At 41.0% G+C, this 23,066-nt stretch overlaps 1 protein-coding gene across 2 annotated transcripts in view; it reads left to right on the forward strand.

Annotated features, from left to right (window-relative positions):
• HTR1E (5-hydroxytryptamine receptor 1E) overlaps positions 1-21,585 on the forward strand; it is a 72,599-nt gene extending 51,014 nt beyond the window's left edge. For both annotated transcript variants that reach the window (XM_030859179.3, XM_060283579.1), the window contains exon 2: positions 17,165-21,585. In XM_030859179.3, the coding sequence (XP_030715039.1) occupies positions 17,351-18,448 (1,098 nt within the window). In that variant the 5' untranslated portion in view covers positions 17,165-17,350 and the 3' untranslated portion in view covers positions 18,449-21,585. The remainder of the gene's footprint in view (positions 1-17,164) is intronic.
• The last annotated feature ends 1,481 nt before the right edge of the window (positions 21,586-23,066 follow it).

Consider the following 23,066-nt stretch of genomic DNA (forward strand, 5'->3'; position numbering starts at 1 on the left):
ACCCCACAGGCCATTCATCAACATAATGATTGTTTAAAAGAGAAAATATATCAGCTTTTCCTTATTCAGTATCACACACACTCACTCACCGTGAGAGTCTCCTTCACTTTCACTCATTCCTCTGTGGATTGAAAGTTGGCAAAGGAAAATCAAATTTTTAATATTTTTCATGGAAAGCACTGCTTATTACATTCTGTTGCTGGAAAGAGGCTTCTTTTGCAGATTCCTTCTGTTTAGACAACTTTAAAACTTCAATGTGAATTCATAATCCTTTCTTTTCTGGCATAGAGAAACTCAATAATACCAGCTTGGCCAAGGTTAAACTCATTGATTTGGGGACAAAGGAAATAACAGTATATAAATTCAACCCAAAAGAATCTTGGAAAATTTTGATGTTCTTTGACAACAACCCACCATTGAGTCACAGATTTTAGCACCAGCTGCCATCAAAATAAAAATATCAAAATCAATTTAGTGCCCAAGATAACTTTCACATTGCTATGTCAACCTCTTTTTCAAGTTTAATATCAGAAGTCTTAATTTGGACAGAGTTAATGTTTACTTTTTAGGAGGGGTGGTTTTTGTTTTTGTTTTTTTTTGCACAAATTAGATTTATTTCAATTTTTCCAGAAGGGCACTATTAGATTTTACATGATTTTGTCCAAGAATAAATTATTCTGGTCAAAATCAATTTCCAGTTGAGTAAAATAAATTATACGCGAATTTGTTATGCATATGTTTTATGTACTATTCTTGGGAGAAAACTTATGTTTTCATCAGGTTCGCAAATGAGTCATGACTCAAGAAAGTTAAAACTATTGCTGGAGAATGAATAATAATTGTAGGTGGTCAGAAAAATTACCATGACAGGGGAAAGGACAAGAAGGAATAAAATAAGATGTATTTAAAGAGTTTTGACATGAACAGATATAAGAAAACTACCTCCTGGACACGGCAAAGTGGTTGCATATGTATTCACATTTGTTACGGTGTAGTTGGGAAACTCAGCACGTGCATAGAAGCCACTGGAGCCTTTAAGATATTTAATGACGATACACTGCAGTGCATGTATAAATTAGGTGCATGCCTATATCAGTGAAAGTTCCAGCAGGAAACGTAAGGCACAAACTAAAAGGGTATTTGAAGAGATTTTAATGAAGGGAATATTTACAAAAGAGTAGACAGGATTAAAGGAAGCCACAGGGGTGATGGGGGAGCCTAGGATTGACAGCAGTGAAAAACTATTACCACTCATTCCTAAACCCAAAGGGGCGAGGAGGGAATTTTCTCAGAAGCTAGCCTTTGAGAGTCAAGGCTAGGGGACCAGGATGCCTGGCAGGAACTTTGACCTTAGGAAGAGGGGTGTAGAAACTGCCATACTGCAGCCCAACAAGGAAGAAGCCAGGATCATACATGCACCAACCTCACTCTCTCCCCATCCTCCGACCTCTCACTGACCAAATCCACACAAAAGCTGAGGATAGGGGAGCTGGCTCATCCTGTCTGAAGAATTCAGTTTCTAAAGCCCGAATAGGTTCAAGGGTGGAGAAGGACCTGACAGGGCAGACACCACCCAACACAGATGCTGCCTGAATGAGTGCATGGGAGGGACTCATTAAGAAATGGAGATACTTGGTTCCACAACAGCATTGGTACACATTTTGGGCGAAAGTGTATATTTTAGAATCCTTCCCATTTTCTTAATGTTAGTTTTTAGTCTTCACACTTCACGGTGACAACTTTCTGAGTGTAAACAAATAACGTATTTCATCATCATTAACTTTCTGACAGTAAATCCAATCCTTTTTCCGTCAGGCAGAATCACTCTCCTAGTTCCATAATCTTGGCAGTACTTTATTACTGTCAAAAGCAAAGTGTTTATGTAACTTGAGATCATTTGCTTTGATTCCACCTCCAAGTTATACTCATTCACATTCGATTCATATTTCTCTTCTGAGTCATTACGAGTATAAATTGTGTCTGGGAGCGTGGGTAGGTGTATGTGGTTAATTTACTGATCAACGGAGAGGCCGTGTGTCCAGATGACCTGAGTGCCACCACTAGCTCATCATGTCTGTCTTTTCAGGAACTGATTGTATAGGTTGTGTGCTGCAGTGGAAAATGTTCTGGACTTTGGGTCTGGAGGCACTGGTTATGATCTGTCTTTTCAATAACAAGCTGTAGGACTCTGCAAGTCCCTCTACCCCTCCAGCTTCTCTTTTATTTCCATAAAATTATACTCCAATAAAGATATTAAAAAAAATAAAAGGGTTAAATTAAAAAAAATATGGAAGGCAGCAGAGGCTCTGATGTCACGCCTAGCTTTAAAATTCTGTACTTCAAACATTAACTCTAAGTACCATACCTAATAGGAACCATCAGTTTTGCTACTTATTGGTAGCTTTAGTTTGAAAGAGCTTTTTTTTTTAATTGAAGTATAGTTGATTTACAATGTGTTAGTATCAGGTGTATAGCAGAGTGGTTCAGTTATATATACATATATATATTCTTTTTTAGATTCTTTTCCATTATAGGTTATTACAAGATATTTAATATACTTCCCTGTGCTATACAGTAGATCCCTGATGTTTATCTATTTCATATATAGTAGTGTGTATTTGTTAATCCCAAACTCCTAATTTATCTCTCCCCCTGCTTTCCCCTTTGGTAGCCGTAAGTTTATTCTCTATGTCTGTGAGTCTATTTCTGTTTTGTAAATAAGTTCATTTGTATCACTTTTTTATGTTTTTGGTTTTTTTGTGTGTGTGGTATGTGGACCTCTCACTGCTGTGGCCTCTCCCGTTGCGGAGCACAGGCTCCGGACGCGCAGGCTCAGTGGCCATGGCTCATGGGCCTAGCTGCTCCGCGGCATGTGGGATCTTCCCGGACCAGTGCACGAACCCGTGTCCCCTGCATCGGCAGGCGGACTCTCAACCACTGCGCCACCAGGGAAGCTCTGTATCACTTTTTTAGATTCCACATATAAATGATATAAAATGATATTTGTCTTTCTCTGTCTCATATCATACTTCACTTAGTATGATAATCTCTGGGTCCATCCATGTTGCTTCAAATGTCATTATTTCATTCTTTTTATGGCTGAGTAATATTCCATTGAGAGAGAGAGAGAGAGAGAGAGAGAGAGAGTGTGTGTGTGTGTGTGTGTGTGTGTGTCTGTCTGTGTATACCACATATTCTTTATCCATTCATCTGTCAGCAGGTATTTAGGTTGCTTCCATGTCTTGGCTATTGTAAATAGTGCTGCTATAAACACTGGGGTGCACATGTCTTTTCAAATTAGAGTTTTCATCTTTTCCAGAAATATGCCCAGAAGAGGGATTGCTGGATCATATGGTAACTCTATTTTTAGTTTCTCAAGGAACCTCCATCCTGTTTTCCATAATGGCTGCACAATTTACATTCCTACCAACAGTGTAGGAGGGCTCTGAAAGGCTTTTAAACTAATAGAGAGAATGCTAAATACTCTAAATTAAAATTCAGATAAAGAAACCAGTGGACAACATTAAAATCCTCAGTGAGTTTCTGAGAGTCTAACAGTTCTAGCCTCCCATGAACCTTGGCATTTCCCTGAATTGCATAAATTATGTTTACCATTTCATAGGTAAATATTTACATGCCTGAGTAATGACTCCACAAAGCTATGAGGAATGACAGGATAATTTATGCCCTAGAGTAGGTCCATACTTCATAATTCAGCTCCATTGAAGAAACTCTCCTTACTATCCTTTATATCTTCTTCAATGTCCTAGAACAGAGGAGAGAGCTATTCAGCCCCTGCTGAGGCTAAAGTATTCCCTACAAACTGGTACTATTTACATAGGTAAATAAGTAATTACCTTCATATTTAATACCTACTACACAGTGTATTATGTGTGTTACATACACTATTTAATTCTCACAACTGTCCTTTGATATTAAGTCCAATTTGCTGGTCTCAGAGAAGTCAAATAACTTAACCAAGGACAACCTAGTAAGCAATAGGGCCAGGATTTGAACCTAACAGTCTAGAGCTGATGCCTTCATTCTTTTACCCCAGTGTCTCCAGCAATACTGGTCAGACACATACACTATATCTCAAACACTTCATTTGTTTTTCATAGAAAATGAAGCTTTCCTTCCTCCCTTGAGGGATGCCTCTGCACCCTGAGCCCCTCTACATGTCCCTCTAGCAATATCCATCACTCCCTCAGGAATGAGAACCAGGCCCCAAACTTGGCCTCGAATTACAGTGTCCTCCAGCTCTGTATCAGAGGCAACTGACACATCCAGGAGGCTTGTCTTTAGGCATTAAAAGCCCTATCTCTTTTCATGCTTCTTAATTACAGACCACTTTTTTCCCATAAGTATCTACCTCCTCTGTACTTCTACCTCAGTTACCCAAGTGTCCAAATAACCTGCTCCCTACCTCAGTTCTCTCTAGAAAACACCTACCTTCTAAATGTGCTTTAGAAAATTTTACACCTTTACTGGTCTTTGAGGAATAAAGAAAGAATGGAGACACTGTCCTAGACCGCTCCCCTTCTGTCTTAGATTCGGTCTCCTCAGAACAGACTGAGATGGAGAATTGTGTACAGAAGTTTGGCTGGGGAGTCCTCTGAGGAGATTCACCTGCAAGGAAGTGAAGAAAGAAGGACTGATGGATGGAGGACCCAGGGGTGGGTCAGCCCTGGAGAGGGGTCTGGGATGAGCCCCACAGTGTACGCTACATCCCATCAGACTGGTGAATCGAATTTGTGTCTTCAGTGTAATTACCTGTTCTTCTTCCCAACAAAGGGTTTTTAAGGTTCTAAAAACCAGTCTGGAATCTGTGCAGAATTTAAAAGATACTGAGTGTTCTCTCTTGGGAAAATAAATGGAACAAAGATTATAAAATATGAAAGTTCTAAAAATAAAAGAATGAAACTAGGTAGTTTGAATGAAAGCCAGTCAAATCTATATGGAATATAGCATATTACTGATTATCAGGCCACATAGCTTAATTATATTCTATTTACCATGCAATTTTCACACCCTAAAACTTCCCCTGTGAAGTCCACGTTATCTGATTAGAGAAAACAGAGAGAGAGAGAGAGAGAGAGAGAGACAGGGTAGGGGACATGTAAAAAAGCTTAGTTAAGGATGGCAGAATGCATTGCAAATTCAGAAACATCTTTAACATGTAAAAGAAATGATGCAAATTCATGTTTTGGCTTCTATAAATAAGCAGGGTTTATCTTAAACTATTAGTAAGAATATCCTTCCCTTTCATCTTTCCTGAACTTGAGTCATTTACAGTTTGTAACAAAGAACCATTTTTTAGATCTAACTTAAAATGTAACTCCGTTGTTTCAACTGAATTTAGCAAAGCCCAGAAAGAAAATCCTTTCCTAAGACATAAGTAATTTCTACAAAGTGTTGATTTAGGAGCTGCTGTATTAGGAACATACATTTCATGATTGCTAGGTTCTTCTGGTCAAACTTTAAAGATATGTTTTCAATATGTATATACATATCTCAAGTTCTGGGATCAGGAATTTTTAGTGACTGAAAGATGATGAGGAAAATGTAAAGCTCTTACTTAAAAGTATCAAGTCAAACACATTGGTGGTATTATCTTTTCTGAAGACAACTACTTAATTTCGTCCTAATAAGAGATAATATAGTAAATATGCAAATAATGCTGTTAGGTTAATCTGATCAAATACATTAATAACTTAATAACCACTCTCAAGTTTTAAGGAGTGTTTGCATATGAAGAATAAAGAGGTATGTATGTATGTGTGTATATAGTTAAAACATTCTCCATAATTTTTATTGTCCTAGGAATTATATTAAATGCACTTTTAAGTCTGTTTCTAAAGGAGCCATAATTAACATTTTATTTTAAATAAATTAGGCTAGGAATAGGATATAAATTTGTGGAAGGCAAAGTTTTTTATCTTTTTTATTTACACCATATCCCCAACAAGTGGAAGGGTAACTGACATAGAGCAGGTGCTCAGTAAATACACGTTGAATTAATAAATTAGGACAAGTTTAGTGAGGACTATAAGAAAATACTAAGAACAAGAAACGGCCCTGGCCATTCAGTGACCATACTTTGTCTTAGAAAGAGAACTAGCAGGTATTTGAAGCAAAGGGGCTCAATCCAGATTTGGATTAACACTAAAACACGCTGTCGACATCTGTCCAAATTCTTTCCACAATCTTGGATTTTTACGTAAATGTTCTGAAATATTTTAAAATAGCACAACAGGCATAAGCCCAGAACCACGACAGCTTTGTTTCAATATAGAATTAAGAGGAGGCCTATTGGGCTTCCCTGGTGGCGCAGTGGTAGAGAGTCCGCCTGCCGATGCAGGGGACACGGGTTCGTGCCCCAGTCTGGGAAGATCCCACATGCCGCGGAGCGGCTGGGCCCGTGAGCCATGGCCACTGAGCCTGCGCGTCCGGAGCCTGTGCTCCGCAGCGGGAGAGGCCACAACAGTGAGAGGCCCGCGTACCGCAAAAAAAAAAAAAAAAATTCGTGGTGGCATCCTTCACACGTTGCAGAACAAATTCTGGTAATGTTTATTATTTCCAACATCTAGAAGGCTGTTATTTACTATCTGTGCAGTTGTAGAAGGGGAAAAAGTTATATTACTACCTTGCTGTATTTCTTATAAACAATAAAAAAGTAGCATGGAGGGTCACAATTCTATCACTTTTCTCATAAAAGCTGGAATTCATGAACATGGTGATTAGAAGAATTTATTTTTCTCTAGGTAGAACTCGACTGAAATTAGATTGAATCAAAATGATGGTCCTCAAGACATTTGCTGCCATTTGGAAGGACACTGACTTTTTTTTTAATCTAGGGAAATAAAAATATCTTAGCTTTTCAGATACCAATCCAGACTAGTTACTAGTGATTGATCACTAATCAGTCATAACACTCTTGCTTAGTCTGGTTACCACCTCTGAATCCTCAGTCCAGCACTCCAGCAGCCAGGACCCATGAGCTGGGGTTTATATGAGGTGAAACTATTTCCTTTTCCTATTATATCTGAAGTACCTCACCTGTAACAGTTTAAAAAGCAAAATATATAATCCTATAATATTTGCAGAGATATCAGTGCCCTTTTAAGTTCTGATCAGTGCTACTAATCCCTATAAACAATTTCAACACTTTGCTGGAAAATAGTGAAATCTAATTAACTGTACTCTAGAAGGGACTGTGGCTCTTAATAGCTTAGCAACTCAGAGGATTCATCAGGAGTAAAAAGAAACATACAAAGTTCCCTTGGCCCCCTTAATAAGCATAATAGTGATGAAGGAAAAAGGAAATGAGGCAAAAATTGACAAAGTAAATATTGTGAGTTTGGGAGTCAGATAATATAACTATGGGAAAATCAAAACACATTTACTTTTTGAGGCAAGACAGTCAAATGCAAAGTAAACAAACAAATATAGGACCAAGAAAAGGCAAATATATAGGGTGCATGCTCTCCAGCCCCTGCCCACACCCATAGCAAATAACACTTGCCATTCACAGCACTGTCATGCTGAGTTCAGATGCAACCTTAGAAAATCCAACACAGCAGTCCATGCAGCCAGTGATACAACTGGTACATGAGATGAGGCTTTGTTGTCGTTCCCAGTCTTATCTCTGTTGCCAAACTCCAGACTTTATCTGGATCTGACCAGTTTTTCCAGCAATGCCCTCTTTCTGTTTCAATCCAAGACATACATTGTATTTAGTTGTCGCATTTCCCATCTCCTCTGGCCCGTGACAATTTCTCACTCTTTGCTTCTCTTTCGTGACCTTGATGGTCTTGAGGAGTGCTGGCCAGGTATCCTGCAGAATGACTCCTGATCTTGGTTTGTCTGGTGCTTTTCTCATGTTTAAACTGGGGCTATGGGTTTTTGGAAAGAATACCATGGAGAAGTGCCCTTCTCATTACATCATATCAGAGTATATCATATCCACATGACATCACCGGGGATGTAAACCTTTATCACTTGGCTAAGGTAGTGCTTGCCAGGATTCTCCTCTACAAAGGTACTATTTTTTCCTTTCTCTACTCTACTTTTTACAATGGTGAGTCACTAAGTCTAGCCTACCCTCAAGTGTGGGGAATTAAGCTCCAATTCCTGGAGGGGGGAATATGTACTTACATTTTTTGGAATTCTTCTTTAAGGAAGATTTGTGTTTTCAGCACTTATTTATTCAACAATTTATATGTGTATACACTTATGACTCAGTCCTGAGAGGACAGTAGCCTTTTGTTTTGGGGAAATTACCTTTATAAAAGTGCAGCTGATGCTTATATATTTTTTACTTAATTTTTATTGGAGTATTATTGCTTTACAATGTTATGTTAGTTTCTGCTGTACAGCAAAATGAATCAACTATACATATACATATACCCCCTCTTTTTTGGATTTCCTTCCCAATTAGGTCACCACAGAGCACTGAGTAGAGTTCCCTGTGCTATGCAGGGGGTTCTCATTAGTTATCTATTTTATACATAGTAGTGTATATATGTCAATTCCAATCTCCCAATTCATCCCACCCACCCCCTTACTCCCTTGGTATCCATAAGTTTGTTCTCTATGTCTGTGTCTCTATTTCTGCTTTGCAAATAAGTTCATCTGTATCATTTTTCTAGATTCCACATATAAGCGATATTATACAGTATTTATTTTTGCTGATGCTTATTTATATTATTTATTTATGTCAGTATGAACTCATGGATATTTATTTTATTTTCTGGGTTATAATCCAATACTATGTTATTTGTTTCACTGCTCATATTGTCCCAGCTTTTGCAGTCATTGTCATTGGGAGCTCTTTCAGTTAGCGTCTCTTTTATCAGACTGCTTTTCTTTCTCCTGTATGGACTGAATACATCTCTTTGAAAGGTGATGGGGAAATACAATCTGTCTTGTGAAGTATAGATAAGGTTTTAGTCAATAAACAGTCTCTACTGCAGGCAAATAAAGCCTTTTAATATGAAGGGCACCCATAGAAGTGTTATTTACTTTTCAGCTGAGAATAATAAAAATGAACTTTATGAAGTGCCTGTCATTTAAGCTAGCTGGTGCTTGAAGTTGTATTAGCAAATTTTTTTAAGTGAAATGACTTTTTTTTGATCCAGCTTAATGACACAACTGAAGTACTCAATTAATCAGAGAAGATCTGGGCTCCTTCCTGTGCTGTGCACACATTTTTCTCTTAAGTCTTCTGCAGTGCAGTGTGCCTTTGTACCAGACTCAAGGAAATGAGCATTTAAGCTGCCTGCAGAGCTAAGGTTTCCTACTGAGCTTCCACCTTGCAAAGTATTGCTGTCTCAGACCACTTGGCTCCGCTCCAACCGCCTCCAAGGTCATGTTTATAAGAGGGAGGTTTGCAGGTATATATTTTGGGGGGGTTTTGCTCAACCTACTTTAGGTTGAGAAGCAAGAAATAGTGTGTTGTGGGGCTTCCCTGATGGTGCAGTGGTTAAGAATCCGCCTGCCAACGCAGGGGACACGGGTTCGAGCCCTGGTCCGGGAAGACCCCACATGCTGTGGAGCAACTAAGTCCGTGCGCCACAACTACTAAGCCGGCACTCTAGAGCCCGCGAGCCACAACTACTGAAGCCTGTGCGCCTAGAGCCTGTGCTCCACAACGAGAAGCCACCGCCATGAGAAGCCCGCGCAACGCAATGAAGAGTTGCCCCCGCTCACTGCAACTAGAGAAAGCGCGTGTGCAACAACAAAGACCCAATGCAGCCAAAAATAAATAAATAAAATAAATTTATAAAAAAAAAAGAAATAGTGTGTTGCATAGCTCCTGTCAATGCGTATATCTGGAGTCCCCATCTCCTTCATGGCAAATTTCAGGATTTCTTTGAATGCCCAAGGGGCACACTTCTTGAAACCGACTCCACGGATGCCTTGTGAATGTTAATAGTGTATTCTCTGGTCACCACCTTGTTGATGGTGGACCGACCCTTCTTCTCGGCACCCTTCTTTGCAGGAGCCATCCTGCTGGTCTGGGGTTGGAAAATAAGGGCACAAGGGATTGTGGGAGAAGGAAAGCAACATCCTAACCTACCCCTTGATAGGAAGGGAAGTTCTTACCGTATACACTGAGAGGTTCTACCTGGAGGAATGTGTATATTGCTAGGAGCTCTTGCTCTATGGGGTTATATCAGGTTTCTGCCCCCTTTTAGAGCTGGGACAAATATCTTAGGGGTATTCTGTTGTCTTTGCCACAGTGCCCAAGGGTTACAGGCACATCTAACACCAGTGGTAGCCCTGCTTGAGAGATGCCCAGAGCTTTAATCAGCTTCGCTAGTATTTTTGCCTTCTCAAAGGGGGCTTGCTGCTCTGATCCATGTCCCATGCACGCCCTTTCTTTACCAGGCAGTGTAGGGATGGCGGCACTGTGCCAGGTGGGGAGTAAAAACCTCCAAAACCTCCAAATCCCTATAAAAACTTGAATTCCTTTCATGTTCTTAGGGGTTGGATAGGTTTGTACATTATCAGTCAAAGCTTCTGGGACAATATACATCTTACCTAAACAAATGGCTCCCAAAAACTTGATGGCAGGGCCTGGGTCTTGAATTTTCTGTGGGTTCATTGTCCATCACCTCCACAGAGGTTCCAGCAAAGCCTGCAGAGTGTCCTGCAGCAAAGCCAAGTCCTCATGTGTTAACATTATATCATCAATGTAATGGGCCCATTCTGTTGATGTGGGGAGAACGCCCAATCTGCAACATCGAAGGGAACTTCCTGACTATAACGGTTTGCCCTCTGTAACCATCGGTGGGATCAGACAGCAGGGGCATTTCATCCATTTCAATGTCAATCACCATAACATCCTCTTCTTCATTCAAATTCCTTTCCCAGGGATTCCACCTCTTAGCATCCCAGTCAGGCTTTGTCCCACACTTAGACCTTAATCCTAAACAGCTTGTGCCCTCCTAGCTTTGCAAACCAGCACACTAAAGTCTCTAACTTCTTACTCTGCTCTCCCACTTTGTCTGCCAGCCCGGAAGCTAGCAGACTAGTGGACACTGCACACCCTTCTCCAACCTCAGCTCTTCTTCCAACTTCTACTTGAGCTTCCATCTCTAGCTGGGCATAGTGGCCAGTGAACTGCCCACAGTAGAGACTAGCCCACTGTCAGCCCTTCATTTCCCTTCTTTGCTGCAGTGCACCATGCAGAGTTCCTCAAACAAGCTCACTAAGCCAGCCAGGGTTCCAGGGTGTCCCCGGATTCATGTGGAGGACCACAAGCATCTAACACACAGGTCACCCTTCCCCACGTAGAGTCAATGGCCAATTCGGGATTTCCCCCACAGATGCTGCTTTCCCAAAACCCACTTCTCCAGTCTCCTGACTGGCTTACCAATTGTTGGTTTGCAAATTCAGGAACTTCCGGAGTGAAATCTGAAATTGGCCCCCATACACAGAGGGCAAAGAGAGGCCAAAGATAGAGGCAGACCACTCCAGATGGGTAGGCGGGAGGTTTACTAAGCAAGGGAACTTACATATGAGGCTGGTCTCAAGTGTTCACAAGATGAATAGATCTCCACACCTGTCTACCAGAATCTTTAAAGTTTATATGGAGGCCTTAACTGGATGCAGTCATGTATACCGTCCAGATGGTCTCAATAACACCTTAATCTCTCAAGGCTGCATCCTTGAAAACAGCTCCCACTGTGGGAACTGTGAGCAGAACATGCATTCCAAGGATGGGGGATGGAGTGAGGAGCCTCCCATTGCTCTGGTCCAGCTCACGGGCAGTCATGTCCTCTGGATGACCTCTCCCAAGATGAACATAAAACCTAAAACTATTAAGCTTCTAAAGAAAATACAAAAAAAAGATCTTTGTGACTCTGAGGTTAGAAAAACCTTCTTTGGACACAGGAAGCTCTAATCGTAAAGAAAACATGGACCACAGACTTCATCAAAATTAAAGTTTTCTGCTTTATCAAAAGGCTACATAGAAAAATACAAAGGCAAACCACAGAGCAGAAGAAAATTTTCACAAAACATTGTTCTGACAAAAGAATTGTGTCCAGAATATACAAACATCTCCTGAAACTACGTACTTTGTTTCACTTGAATTTTTACAATGATAATGTTTTCCTGTTATGAGTATAGTAACCTCATAATAACCACGTCATGTCCCAGTCATAATTAAAATAAATAAATAAGAAAAAGAGAATAAAGGACACCACACTCTGGAATCTCCTCTCCCTCTTCCTTTGCGCCCACTAAAAGGTCAAATTGAGAAACGTACTACTATCCACCCTTCCTTTCCCCTGGACAGTCAAAGAAAAGTCTTTATGAAGGCTGAGGAGGTGGATTTAACAAACAGTTAGGGAGACAAAATTAGTAATATGAAGGCAAGTTGTCACTCCTGAAATAACAAAAAGAAATTGGCACATACTGAGGGTTTTTTTCATGATTTGAAGAAATTAGGGCAAAATGAAAACAATCAAAGAAGAGATGAAAGAGTATTTATAGCAAGTTATCTAAAACCAATAGGAGACTAGATAAGAAGGTAAAATTAGAAAGGAGTTGAGTGTGCTCATAACTCTGGTGACTGGTGCTCTGACCATCACTGGGATAGTATAAATCAGAGGCTCTGAAGCATCTCGGTAAATGGAAGCAGCATACACTGAGCTGTTTGGTTTAGAGTGATTCTCTCCTATTCATAATTCTAATGAAAAACTATTTAAACATGGCTTTGGACTGCACCGGTATTTTCCATGTCATAATTAGAGCAGAAACTGAAAGTTATAAACCCCCCAAGATGTTCCTGCATCAACTCCTGATAGGATATGTCTGGTTTTAGCTACAATTACTGCAGTTAATTTTCCATTCCAGGGGACTAATGAAATTTGGTGTGTTGCTATCAGTATTTGCCTTGGTTCTGCAGAATGTGTTTTGACTGAAGTGTTATTAGAGTCCCTCCCCCAGCACTACGTGAGAAGCTAAAGATGCTTAAGAGATTTTCAGGTGCTATGTAACAAGCTCTGTTCTAATTAGAAATCATACTACCTCCTAAGGAGTTGGTAGTGATTATCAACTGTATTATTTTCTTATAAAAGGAAGCCAAGACAATTGAGGTTGGGTCATTTCCTGAATATGGCTGTATCTCTGGCCCCTTCACCGCCCCCAACATGATCCCTTAAATTGCTCAGGGAATTCTACTTACCTGGTGTCCCGAGGCCCCACTGACTGACTCGAGCCTCCTCCTTACGGCTTTCCTGCTTCCTCTTTTACATTTCACTCACTCCACAAATGCTCCCCATCCCAATACAAAGGATATTGAATGTAGCAGTAAAGAAAACTATGAACAGCCTGGTTTAAAAAGACAACCTCTCATCTTAAAAAGAAAACAACCCTGACGCCACATTTCCCTCCACATCCACCACCTTATTTTTCTGCTCCCCTTTTCAGTAAACTCCACCACAGCACCAGATGACTCTTGTCAAGGTCATGGATGTCACCCGGATTGCCCAGCCCATCCACAGTCTGTCAGCAGTGTTTACACAGTGGATCACGCTCTCTTACTTAATATACTTCCTTCACATGGTCGTGGCATGGAATTCTCTCTCCTCATTCTCCTCCACCTCAGGAGCTTTTCTTGTCCTCTGATCTGCAGGTTCCTCCTTACCTACCTGATTTTTTTAAACAGTGAAGAGCTCCAAAGCCCAGTTCTCCACACTTGTTCAATTTATCATCACCCCCCAGGGGATCTTACCCAGCCATCTGAAAGAATGTGTTACATGTGTTGCTATGGAACAAACTTCAAGATATATTGTTAAATGAAAACAGATGAAAGATGGCAAGTTGGATGTGTGCAGGAGTTTAGGGTGGCTGACAATACAAGGATAGAAAACTTCTACTCTGAAAGGCTCAGGCACAAATAAACCAGGAAGTCACATTAAAGAGCTGACAATGCAGTCCCCTCAAACCGTAATGTTCTTACTAATTTAACTAGAAATTAAATTTAATTTAAGGCTAAAAAGATGAATCAGGCATACATCCTACCCTCCAGAAATGTATAGTCTGCTGAGGGGAATGAAAAATAAATAGTTACAAAATAAGGAGCAAAATAGTGTCACCAGAGAAATTACAAGTAGGAGTTATGGGAGCTCAGCTAAATAGAGCAGCTTTTAAAAGCTCTATGAAGCTGAAATGATTCTGATTTTTTTTTTACTGCACACTTTCAAAATTAATGCATTTCCTAATTGCCTCTATAATCAAATTGAAATTTCTAAACTTTTCTGTCCCTTATTCATGCTACTGCATGCTCTTAATCTTACAATCGGAGTGGAAAAGACTTTTTACTGAGAACTACTCTATCCCACAAACCTCAAGAACCCAAGAAACACATAGCTAAGGATTAATATTTGGAGAAAAAAACAACTTTATTTCATTTTATTAAACAGAAAGGGGTCAAAATGGAGAGATAAAGACATAAGACACTGGGAAAAATGTAGAGAAGTTGCCCCAAGCAGCTAGTAGATGGCTTAGCTGGGATCTGAACCCATGTCTCTGATTCCAGAGCCCATATTCTTTCAGTTTTATAACATGGTCTCAAATATACATGCACATTTAAACTGATTATAAAAGGAGGGAAAGGTACCAGCGGAGAAAAAAATATTCCATTTATAAGAAAGAAGGAATTGTTGATGGCACAAGTCCCCTGAAAGAACTAGAGAAACACAAGACATTCAAAAGTGGACTCTGAAGTACATCCAGGGACTTCCCTGGCCGTCCAGTGGTTAAGACTCCGTGCTCCCACTGCAGGGGGCATGGATTCGATCCCTGGTTGGGGAAACTAAGATCCCACATGCAGTGCCATGCAGCCAAAAAAAGGAGGAAGAAAAGTAGGTACACCCACAGAAACACTGTAAAACATCATAGAAACAGAGAGGCAGAAGAAAGATACAGACTATCTTAAAAATAATTCCCTCATTTCTGATCTTTAGGGAAATCATCATTATTTTCTTTCATTTTCTGTGTCTAAAAGATAAATGATCCTCATTTACCCTCTTCTTGGTTTTTGCCCTATAAACAGGAGAAATTAAATTTAGAGCTAAATCTCACCCAGGCTGGAGATTTTGATTCCTGCCCACTGCCTTCCTGTTTCCACTTCATCCAAAGACCTCTACCCACCTTCACTCCCATTTCACACATGTCTCAGCTGCTCTTGCCCTCATCCTCCGCTGAAGTCATTATGTCTGTTGGGCCTAATCCACAACAATCTATGTCCCTTCTTAAAACTGCTGAAACACCAGTATTTCTTTGAAGTTTTCCTGGACCTAATGTCATAGAGTCAAATCAGAGGATTTGATCTGTGTTCTAACCAATAGTCATTAGCCATGAATATTCCTATGCAGATTTTGACTTATTCTCATGAATATACATTTATATTTGACTTTACTTTTTAAAAATTCCTTACAGCTATGCATTCAGTAAATGTCACTATCTCATTGACTGCCCAGCTTAATGACAGTGTTCCAGTAGACAGGTGACAAGACAGATAGGTAGTTAGAAAGATGATAGATAGATAGATGGATAGATAAACACAAATGTTAACCAAAACTAAACACATTTTAAAAAATATAGAGATCTTTGAGCTTGGTGATCATTCTGTTTCATAGTCAATTTACTGTATTACTCTGAGAACAATTTGCCATAAACATCAAGGTGACGTTATATCCTTTTTTCTCTCTTTTCTCCAGAGAAAGGCACAGTGGGATACGTAAAATGTCAGAAATAATTAGACGAAATTGCACCATCCCATTGTGACACTAAAATATCTCTGAAGTTAAATATTTGCTGTGAAACTTTAAAATCTGGTTTGAAGGCTTCTTATTATAAACAATATAATTTTTCCTTTAATGTAATGGTCCCAGAATTTTTAAAGCGTGATATTATGTGAATATATGTTTCCAAGTGTAAAAAGCCTTATAAATTTAAATGAGACAGTAATTTGGGTGGCAAGATAGAATTAAAATTTGATAATGTCTTCCTCATAAAGAGTTTGGGAATTTTTTAAAAATGTAGCATTTGAATAATAATGTAAAGATGAAGTTTATTAGTGAATATAACAAAAAAGAAACAGACTCACAGATATAGAGAAGGAACTAGTGGTTACCAGTGGGGAGAGGGAAGGGAGGAGGGGCTGTATAGGGGTAGAGGATTAAGAAGTATACATAATAGATTGTATTATGTATAGAATCTATTATGTATAAAATAAGCTACAGGGCTTCCCTGGTGGCACAGTGGTTGAGAGTCCGCCTGCCAATGCAGGGGACACGGATTTGTGCCCCGGTCCGGGAGGATCCCACATGCCGTGGAGCAGCTGGGCCCGTGAGCCATGACCGCTGGGCCTGCGCGTCCGGAGCCTGTTGCTCCGCAGCGGGAGAGGCCACAACAGTGAGAGGCCCGCGTACCACAAAAAAATAAAAATTAAAAATAAGCTACAAAGATATATTGTACAGCACAGGGACTATAGCCAATACTTTATAATAACAATAAATAGAGTATAACCTTTAAAAATTGTGACTCACAGGACTTCCCTGGAGGTCCAGTGGTTAAGACTCCACGCTTCCACTACAACGGGCACGGGTTCAATCCCTGGTCAGGGAAAAATGATCCCACATGCCACACTGACAAAAAAAAAAAAAAAAATTGTGAATCACTATATTGTATACCTCTATATTATATAATATTGTATACCAACTATACTTCAATTTTTAAAAAAGATGAAGATTACATTCAAATAAGAAAAAAATTATATCAAAAATATGTAAAGATTTTATGAATACCAAAATACTGTCATTTTGTCTTCCACGTAAAAGAATATGGCTTTTTAAAAAATATATCTTTATTGGAGTATAATTGCTTTACAATGGTGTGTTAGTTTCTGTTTTATAACAAAGTGAATCAGCTATACATATACATATATCCCCATATCTCCTCCTTCTTGCGTCTCCCTCCCACCCTCCCTATCCCATCCCTCTAGGTGGTCACAAAGCACCGAGCTGATCTCCCTGTGCTATATGGCTGCTTCCCACTAGCTATCTATTTTACATTTGCTAGTGTATGTATGTCCATGAAGAATATGGCTTTTTCATTCATTAACCAGTAGCATACTATTTTCCAGGAACCCTCCATTCAGAAGAAATGCTGTGGTGCTTCCCTTTACCCACACGAAATGGAACCCAAGAGACTGCAGCTGAAGAAAAAATTACCGCCTCCTTACAAATGAGAGATTTTCAAGTCTACATAGTTTCCAACTGCAGGAAAATAACCATCAGCTTCTCCACAGTGTAGATTAGAACAGGGGAAAATGAACATCACTAACTGTACCCCAGAAGCCAGTGTGGCTGTGAGACCCAAGACCATCACTGAGAAGATGCTCATTTCCATGACTCTGGTGATCATCACCGCCCTGACCATGCTGCTAAACTCGGCCGTGATCATGGCCATCTGCACCACCAAGAAGCTCCACCAGCCTGCCAACTACCTGATCTGTTCTCTGGCTGTGACGGACCTCCTGGTGGCCGTGCTCGTCATGCCCTTGAGCATCACGTACATCGTCACGGACAGCTGGAAGCTGGGGTACTTCATCTGCGAGGTGTGGCTGAGTGTGGACATGACCTGCTGCACCTGCTCCATCCTTCATCTCTGTGTGATTGCCCTGGACAGGTACTGGGCCATCACCAACGCTATTGAGTACGCCAGGAAGAGGACCGCCAAGAGGGCCGGGCTGATGATCCTCACGGTCTGGACCATCTCTGTCTTCATCTCCATGCCCCCTCTGTTCTGGAGGAGCCACCGCCAACTCAGCCTGCCCCCTGGTCAGTGCACCATCCAGCACGACCACATCATCTACACCATTTACTCCACACTGGGGGCATTTTACATCCCCTTGACTTTGATACTGATTCTCTATTACCGGATTTACCATGCAGCCAAGAGCCTTTACCAGAAAAGAGGATCAAGCCGGCACTTAAGCAACAGAAGCACAGATAGCCAAAATTCGTTCGCCAGTTGTAAACTGACACAGACTTTCTGTGTGTCTGACTTCTCCACCTCAGACCCTCCCACAGAGTTTGAAAAGATCCACACCTCCATCAGGATCCCTCCCTTTGCCCATGACCTAGATAACCCGGGAGAACGCCAGCACATCTCCAGTACCAGGGAGCGCAAGGCAGCACGCATCCTCGGACTGATTTTGGGTGCATTCATCATGTCCTGGCTGCCATTCTTCATCAAAGAGCTGATTGTGGGTCTGAGCATCTACACCGTGTCCTCTGAAGTGGCCGATTTTTTGACATGGCTTGGTTATGTTAATTCTCTGATCAACCCTCTGCTCTACACAAGTTTTAATGAAGACTTTAAGCTGGCTTTTAAAAAGCTTATTCGGTGCCGAGAACATACTTAGATGGTAAAAAGCTGGAAGGCATGACTTTTACCAGCCTCGTGAGTGCACAGGGGTAAGGGGTGCAACTTATTAATTCTTGAACATAGTTGGTTCAGGAGGTTTGTAAGTATGTGTGGTCTTGGTTTTTGTTTGTTTGTTTTCTGTTTTGTTTGAGGCTTCTTATTGGGTGTGCTGTTTTCTACCTCTGGTCTTACTTGTGGTACCTAATTGCAAATAAACACTATCATACAAAAACAGAAATTTCACAGCAGTAATAGTAAGGTAAAATAGTAAATACTTTTCACTTTTTTAGCCACTTCAGTTAACCCTGCAATTAAAGAATACCAAAATAAATCTTCATTTGGAGAATTTCTTATTACTTATAAATCAAATATCTGATAACTTGCCCTGGTGTGTGGCGTTAGTTCTGAGCATATGGATCCAAATGCTTACCAATTCCAGTGGAAACTGCGTGACCACATAAAGCATTAAAAGAAAAAAAAGTGGTGCGCTGTCATCTACTGCTTGCAGACCTGATCTAAAGCCACTTATTATGATTACATGGCCCACTCCTTTCCAACACAAATAGTACAGCTGGCATGTCTTCTTAGTTCATGATTAAATACACATCCTCATTCTCTAAACAGAACTTGGAATGAATGTACTGGCACTTTCCTAGGTCTTTGACTATGAATGTGAAACATAAGCAAATAGTATTATAAAACAATCATGGAAATTGGTCATTTTGTTCCTATTTAACCTGACAGACATGTTGGGCCTCCTCCAGTTCTAAGAAGTGTCCCAGCTAAGCCTCGAGTACACTCTCCCATTCTAGCAGGATTAAGGTGTGAGTACAAGTCAAATGTGGAGAACTTTTAAAGCAGTATTAAGCTGCTGAACCCATTAAGGGGTGCAGGGACCAAATGAGAGAATCCATTACCTGAAGAACTTTGTTGGAGACTGTTGCTCATTAAGTTACCAGCTGTGCACTTGGAAAAAAAATTAAAAATTGAAAATCTGTGTTTACAGCAAAGGCCACCCACTAGCAAATGAGTATGAAACTGTGTCTCCTGGAATCCCTATAGCTTCCATACTGGACTGCAGACTGGGGCCAGGAGGCTGCAGGCGGGACCCAAGGCCACACAGTGCCTGGCCAACTTGGACTGATGGCTCTAGTCATATGGTGGAGCTCATCACTAAGTCAAGAGTGATGACAGAAGGGACTGAAAGGGTGGAAGTTCTTGGACACTTCTCAGTAAGTGACTGTTCTAGACCTCTGCTCCTCACCTCCCATCCACAGCCTCTCCCACCTCTTCACTCCCCCCAGATCACATCTCGTTTGTTTGTCAAGAAGACATTGCTTTGCCCCCTGCCCACTTCCACCTCCATGTTTTACCCCTTAGTTCTATCCCCTCTCAAATTTTCTGTAATCTTGCTACTTTCCTCTCTCTCTCTCTCCCCCTCCCTCCCACCATCCCTTCCTCTCCCCACTTTTCTTTAATCTCACCCATCAGTTTGCTCAAGTCTCTTAGACATTAGAACCAATGTCCTCCGGCCCTACTTCCCCTTCCGGCCCCTGCTCCATCTCTCTCCACACTCTCCCATCTGAGTCTCCCCAGTCATCAACCTGCTCGTTCTACCTCCACTTCTCCCCTTCCACTAACTTTTCTCTCCTTTGCCATCTGGGTATGCCCCCCACCCAGTTCCCCCAAAACTGATCTCCCAAAGGGTATCGGCGACTTGCCAATGGGCAAATCCAGTGTCCTTTCCTCTGTCCTTATCTACTTCCCACTCTCATCAGTTAAAACAGCTAAACATCCCTTTCTTGTTTAAGCCCATGCCTTCCAGGATCCCTTTACTAACCTGGTTCTCCAGCTACCTTCTCATTCTTTGCCTCCTTTTCTTCATCCTAGGGGTTTATCCTCAGCTCTCACCTCCCGTATATTCATACTCCACCCCAACCTCCATCATTTCCACAAATAGTTCCATGCCCGAAGCTCTAAAATGTGTGTCTTTAATTCTGATCTCTCTCTTTCTCAAACCCTAGACCCATGAATTATGTCTGGTGAACATCTCCCTACTAACACTCTATTGGTGCCTCAAACACAGCCTTTCTAAACTGAACTCATGATCATTTCCCACACTCATACCTTCTCCTTTTCCACCTTCTCAATCTCAGATAACAGGATTACCATGCTTTTTATCATTCACATTAGGTCAATGAGATTCTCTCTCTTTGTAGCTTGTCTCTCACATCCAGATAGTATAAAAGTCTTATCCATTTACCTCTGTAGCAATGTTTGTATATTCACCCCTCTTCTCCAATAACTTGGTTCTCTCACCTGGACCAATCTTCTTATATGATCCACCTACCTCTGGACCCCTCACCTGCAACTGTGCCCCTGCACACCTGCCACTCTGCCCCTGCACACCTGCCAGATACGTTTTCCTAGAACAGTGGTTCTCAAAGCAACATCTCCAGACCAGCAGCGTCAGTATCACCTGGGAACTTGTTAGAAATGCAAAGTCTAGGGCCCCACTGAAGAACCACTACGTCAGAAATTCTAAGGTGGGGGGGCATCCATCTCTATCTTAACAAGCCCTCTAGGAGATTCTGGTGCACGCTAAAGCCTGAGATTCAGTCTCCTAGAATGTCCTGTCGATTTCTAACTTCAGTGCTCAAAATCCCTTAGTATTTTCCCACCAGTACAAAATAAATTAAAATTCCTAAATATAACATTCAAGGCTTCTTCACTATGTGGCCTCAAACCACATTTCCAGAATTAAGTCTCAGCACTTCTTCTCACCCACCTCATATTCTAGAAAAGTCTGGAGATTTCCTGTGTTTTCTGAGCTCCCCTAACATTTGTCCCCACTGCTTCAGAAACCTGACCCCCTGGCTTCCCATCTTTCTTCTCCCAGTCCTTCACCATGGAGTGCAAATGCAGTCTCTTCTGCGAAGCCTTCCTAAGGTCCTCCTTCCTTCTCTGTCATGTGAAAGTCCTCTCCCAGCTCTATGCTCCCGAAGAAGCTCACTGGGATCTCTATTGTTATATGCATCCTATCTTGTAGTGCATTTGTTTGTATATTTCTTCTGTCTGCTATAGTAGATTGTGAGCTCCTTGAGGGCAGGAACTGTGTCTGTTTCATCTCTGTATCCCCAGGGCCTCCTACAGTGTTTTACACACAGTAGGCACTCAATAAATGTTCCCAGAAAAGAAATGTAAATGTGCAATGTTCTCTCAGTGAGAAAACCAAACTTTTAAAATCCTATGATGTAATAACACACTTCCTTTTTCTTTAAAACTTACCCTAACATTCCCATCTTTGTTCAAAAACTGCTAGGAATGCTTCCACATGGAAAGAAAATGGATTTCTCTCTCCACTGAATACATGAATGTCCTTTACTGGTTAGGATTCAAACTAAGCTGCTCTCAAAGAAGAGACCCCCGAGTATAGTAGTTCAAACAAGATAGTTTCTTTCCTCTCACATGACAGTCAAGAGGTAGGAGGGCAGCCCAGAGTGAACAGGAGACTCTGCTCCACGATGTCCTCCAGGGACTCAGGTCCTTCCATTTTGTGGCTCTGCCGTCCCCTCAAGGCTTGTCCTCGTCTGCATGGCCAAAGCTGACTCACAATCACATCCACGTTCCAGTCCATAGAACAGAGGAGAGAGAAATGGAGAGCAAACAACTTCCTTTTAAGGAAGTCATGTGGAAATTGTACACATTTACCTCTCCTTATAGCCCATTGACAATAACTTGGTCACATGGCCACACCAAGCTGTAAAAGAGAATAAGGGGGTGAATCTCTAGTTGGGCAACCACGTGCCTTGCTTAAAGTGAGAACTTTATAATAAAAGGAAGCAGGAGAGGATGGATACAAGGGGCTAATGAGCAGTCTTTTCCACAAGGGGATACTGGTTTCTGTAGCAGCTCAAATATTACAAGGCAAGTCAGACAGCTGTCCAGCTAATGGTGATCTATGTACCAGGATGTTGAGATTTAAATTACAGGTGATTTAACTGAGATCGTGCCTATGCTGAAAATCTAGTATTTATCATGACTGTAATATCTATAATATCTAAAAACTATATGGGCAACTCGCTTGCTTTCTTATCACCCCTCCATATGTCATCATTGAAAATTCTTGGCAATTATAAGAGTTTAAAATTTTTATTTTTTTTTTATTTTTATTTTTGTTTGTGGTACGCGGGCCTCTCACTGTTGTGGCCTCTCCCGTTGCGAAGCACAGGCTCCGGATGCACAGGCTCAGCGGCCATGGCTCACGGGCCCAGCCACTCCACGGCATGTGGGATCTTCCCGGACTGGGGCACGAACCCGTGTCCCCTGCATCGGCAGGCGGACTCTCAACCACTGCGCCACCAGGGAAGCCCAAGAGTTAAAAATTTTTAAGAGTCTAAAGAAATAAAAAACAAAGAAGCAGAAGCATAACTAATTTTCACTTACTCACTTTCACTAACTAGATAAATTTCATTCCTAATTTACTAGATAAATCTCATTTCTAATTTACTAGATAAATCCTAATATATTTTCTCATACCTACCCACCTCTGCCCTTAGCAAAGAATCTGTATATGCTTCCTAGTATAAATCAAACCTGTTGAAAAAAATTCTGTT

The sequence above is a fragment of the Globicephala melas genome, chromosome 14 (genome assembly GCF_963455315.2).
Source record: "Globicephala melas chromosome 14, mGloMel1.2, whole genome shotgun sequence".
NCBI lineage: Eukaryota > Metazoa > Chordata > Mammalia > Artiodactyla > Delphinidae > Globicephala > Globicephala melas.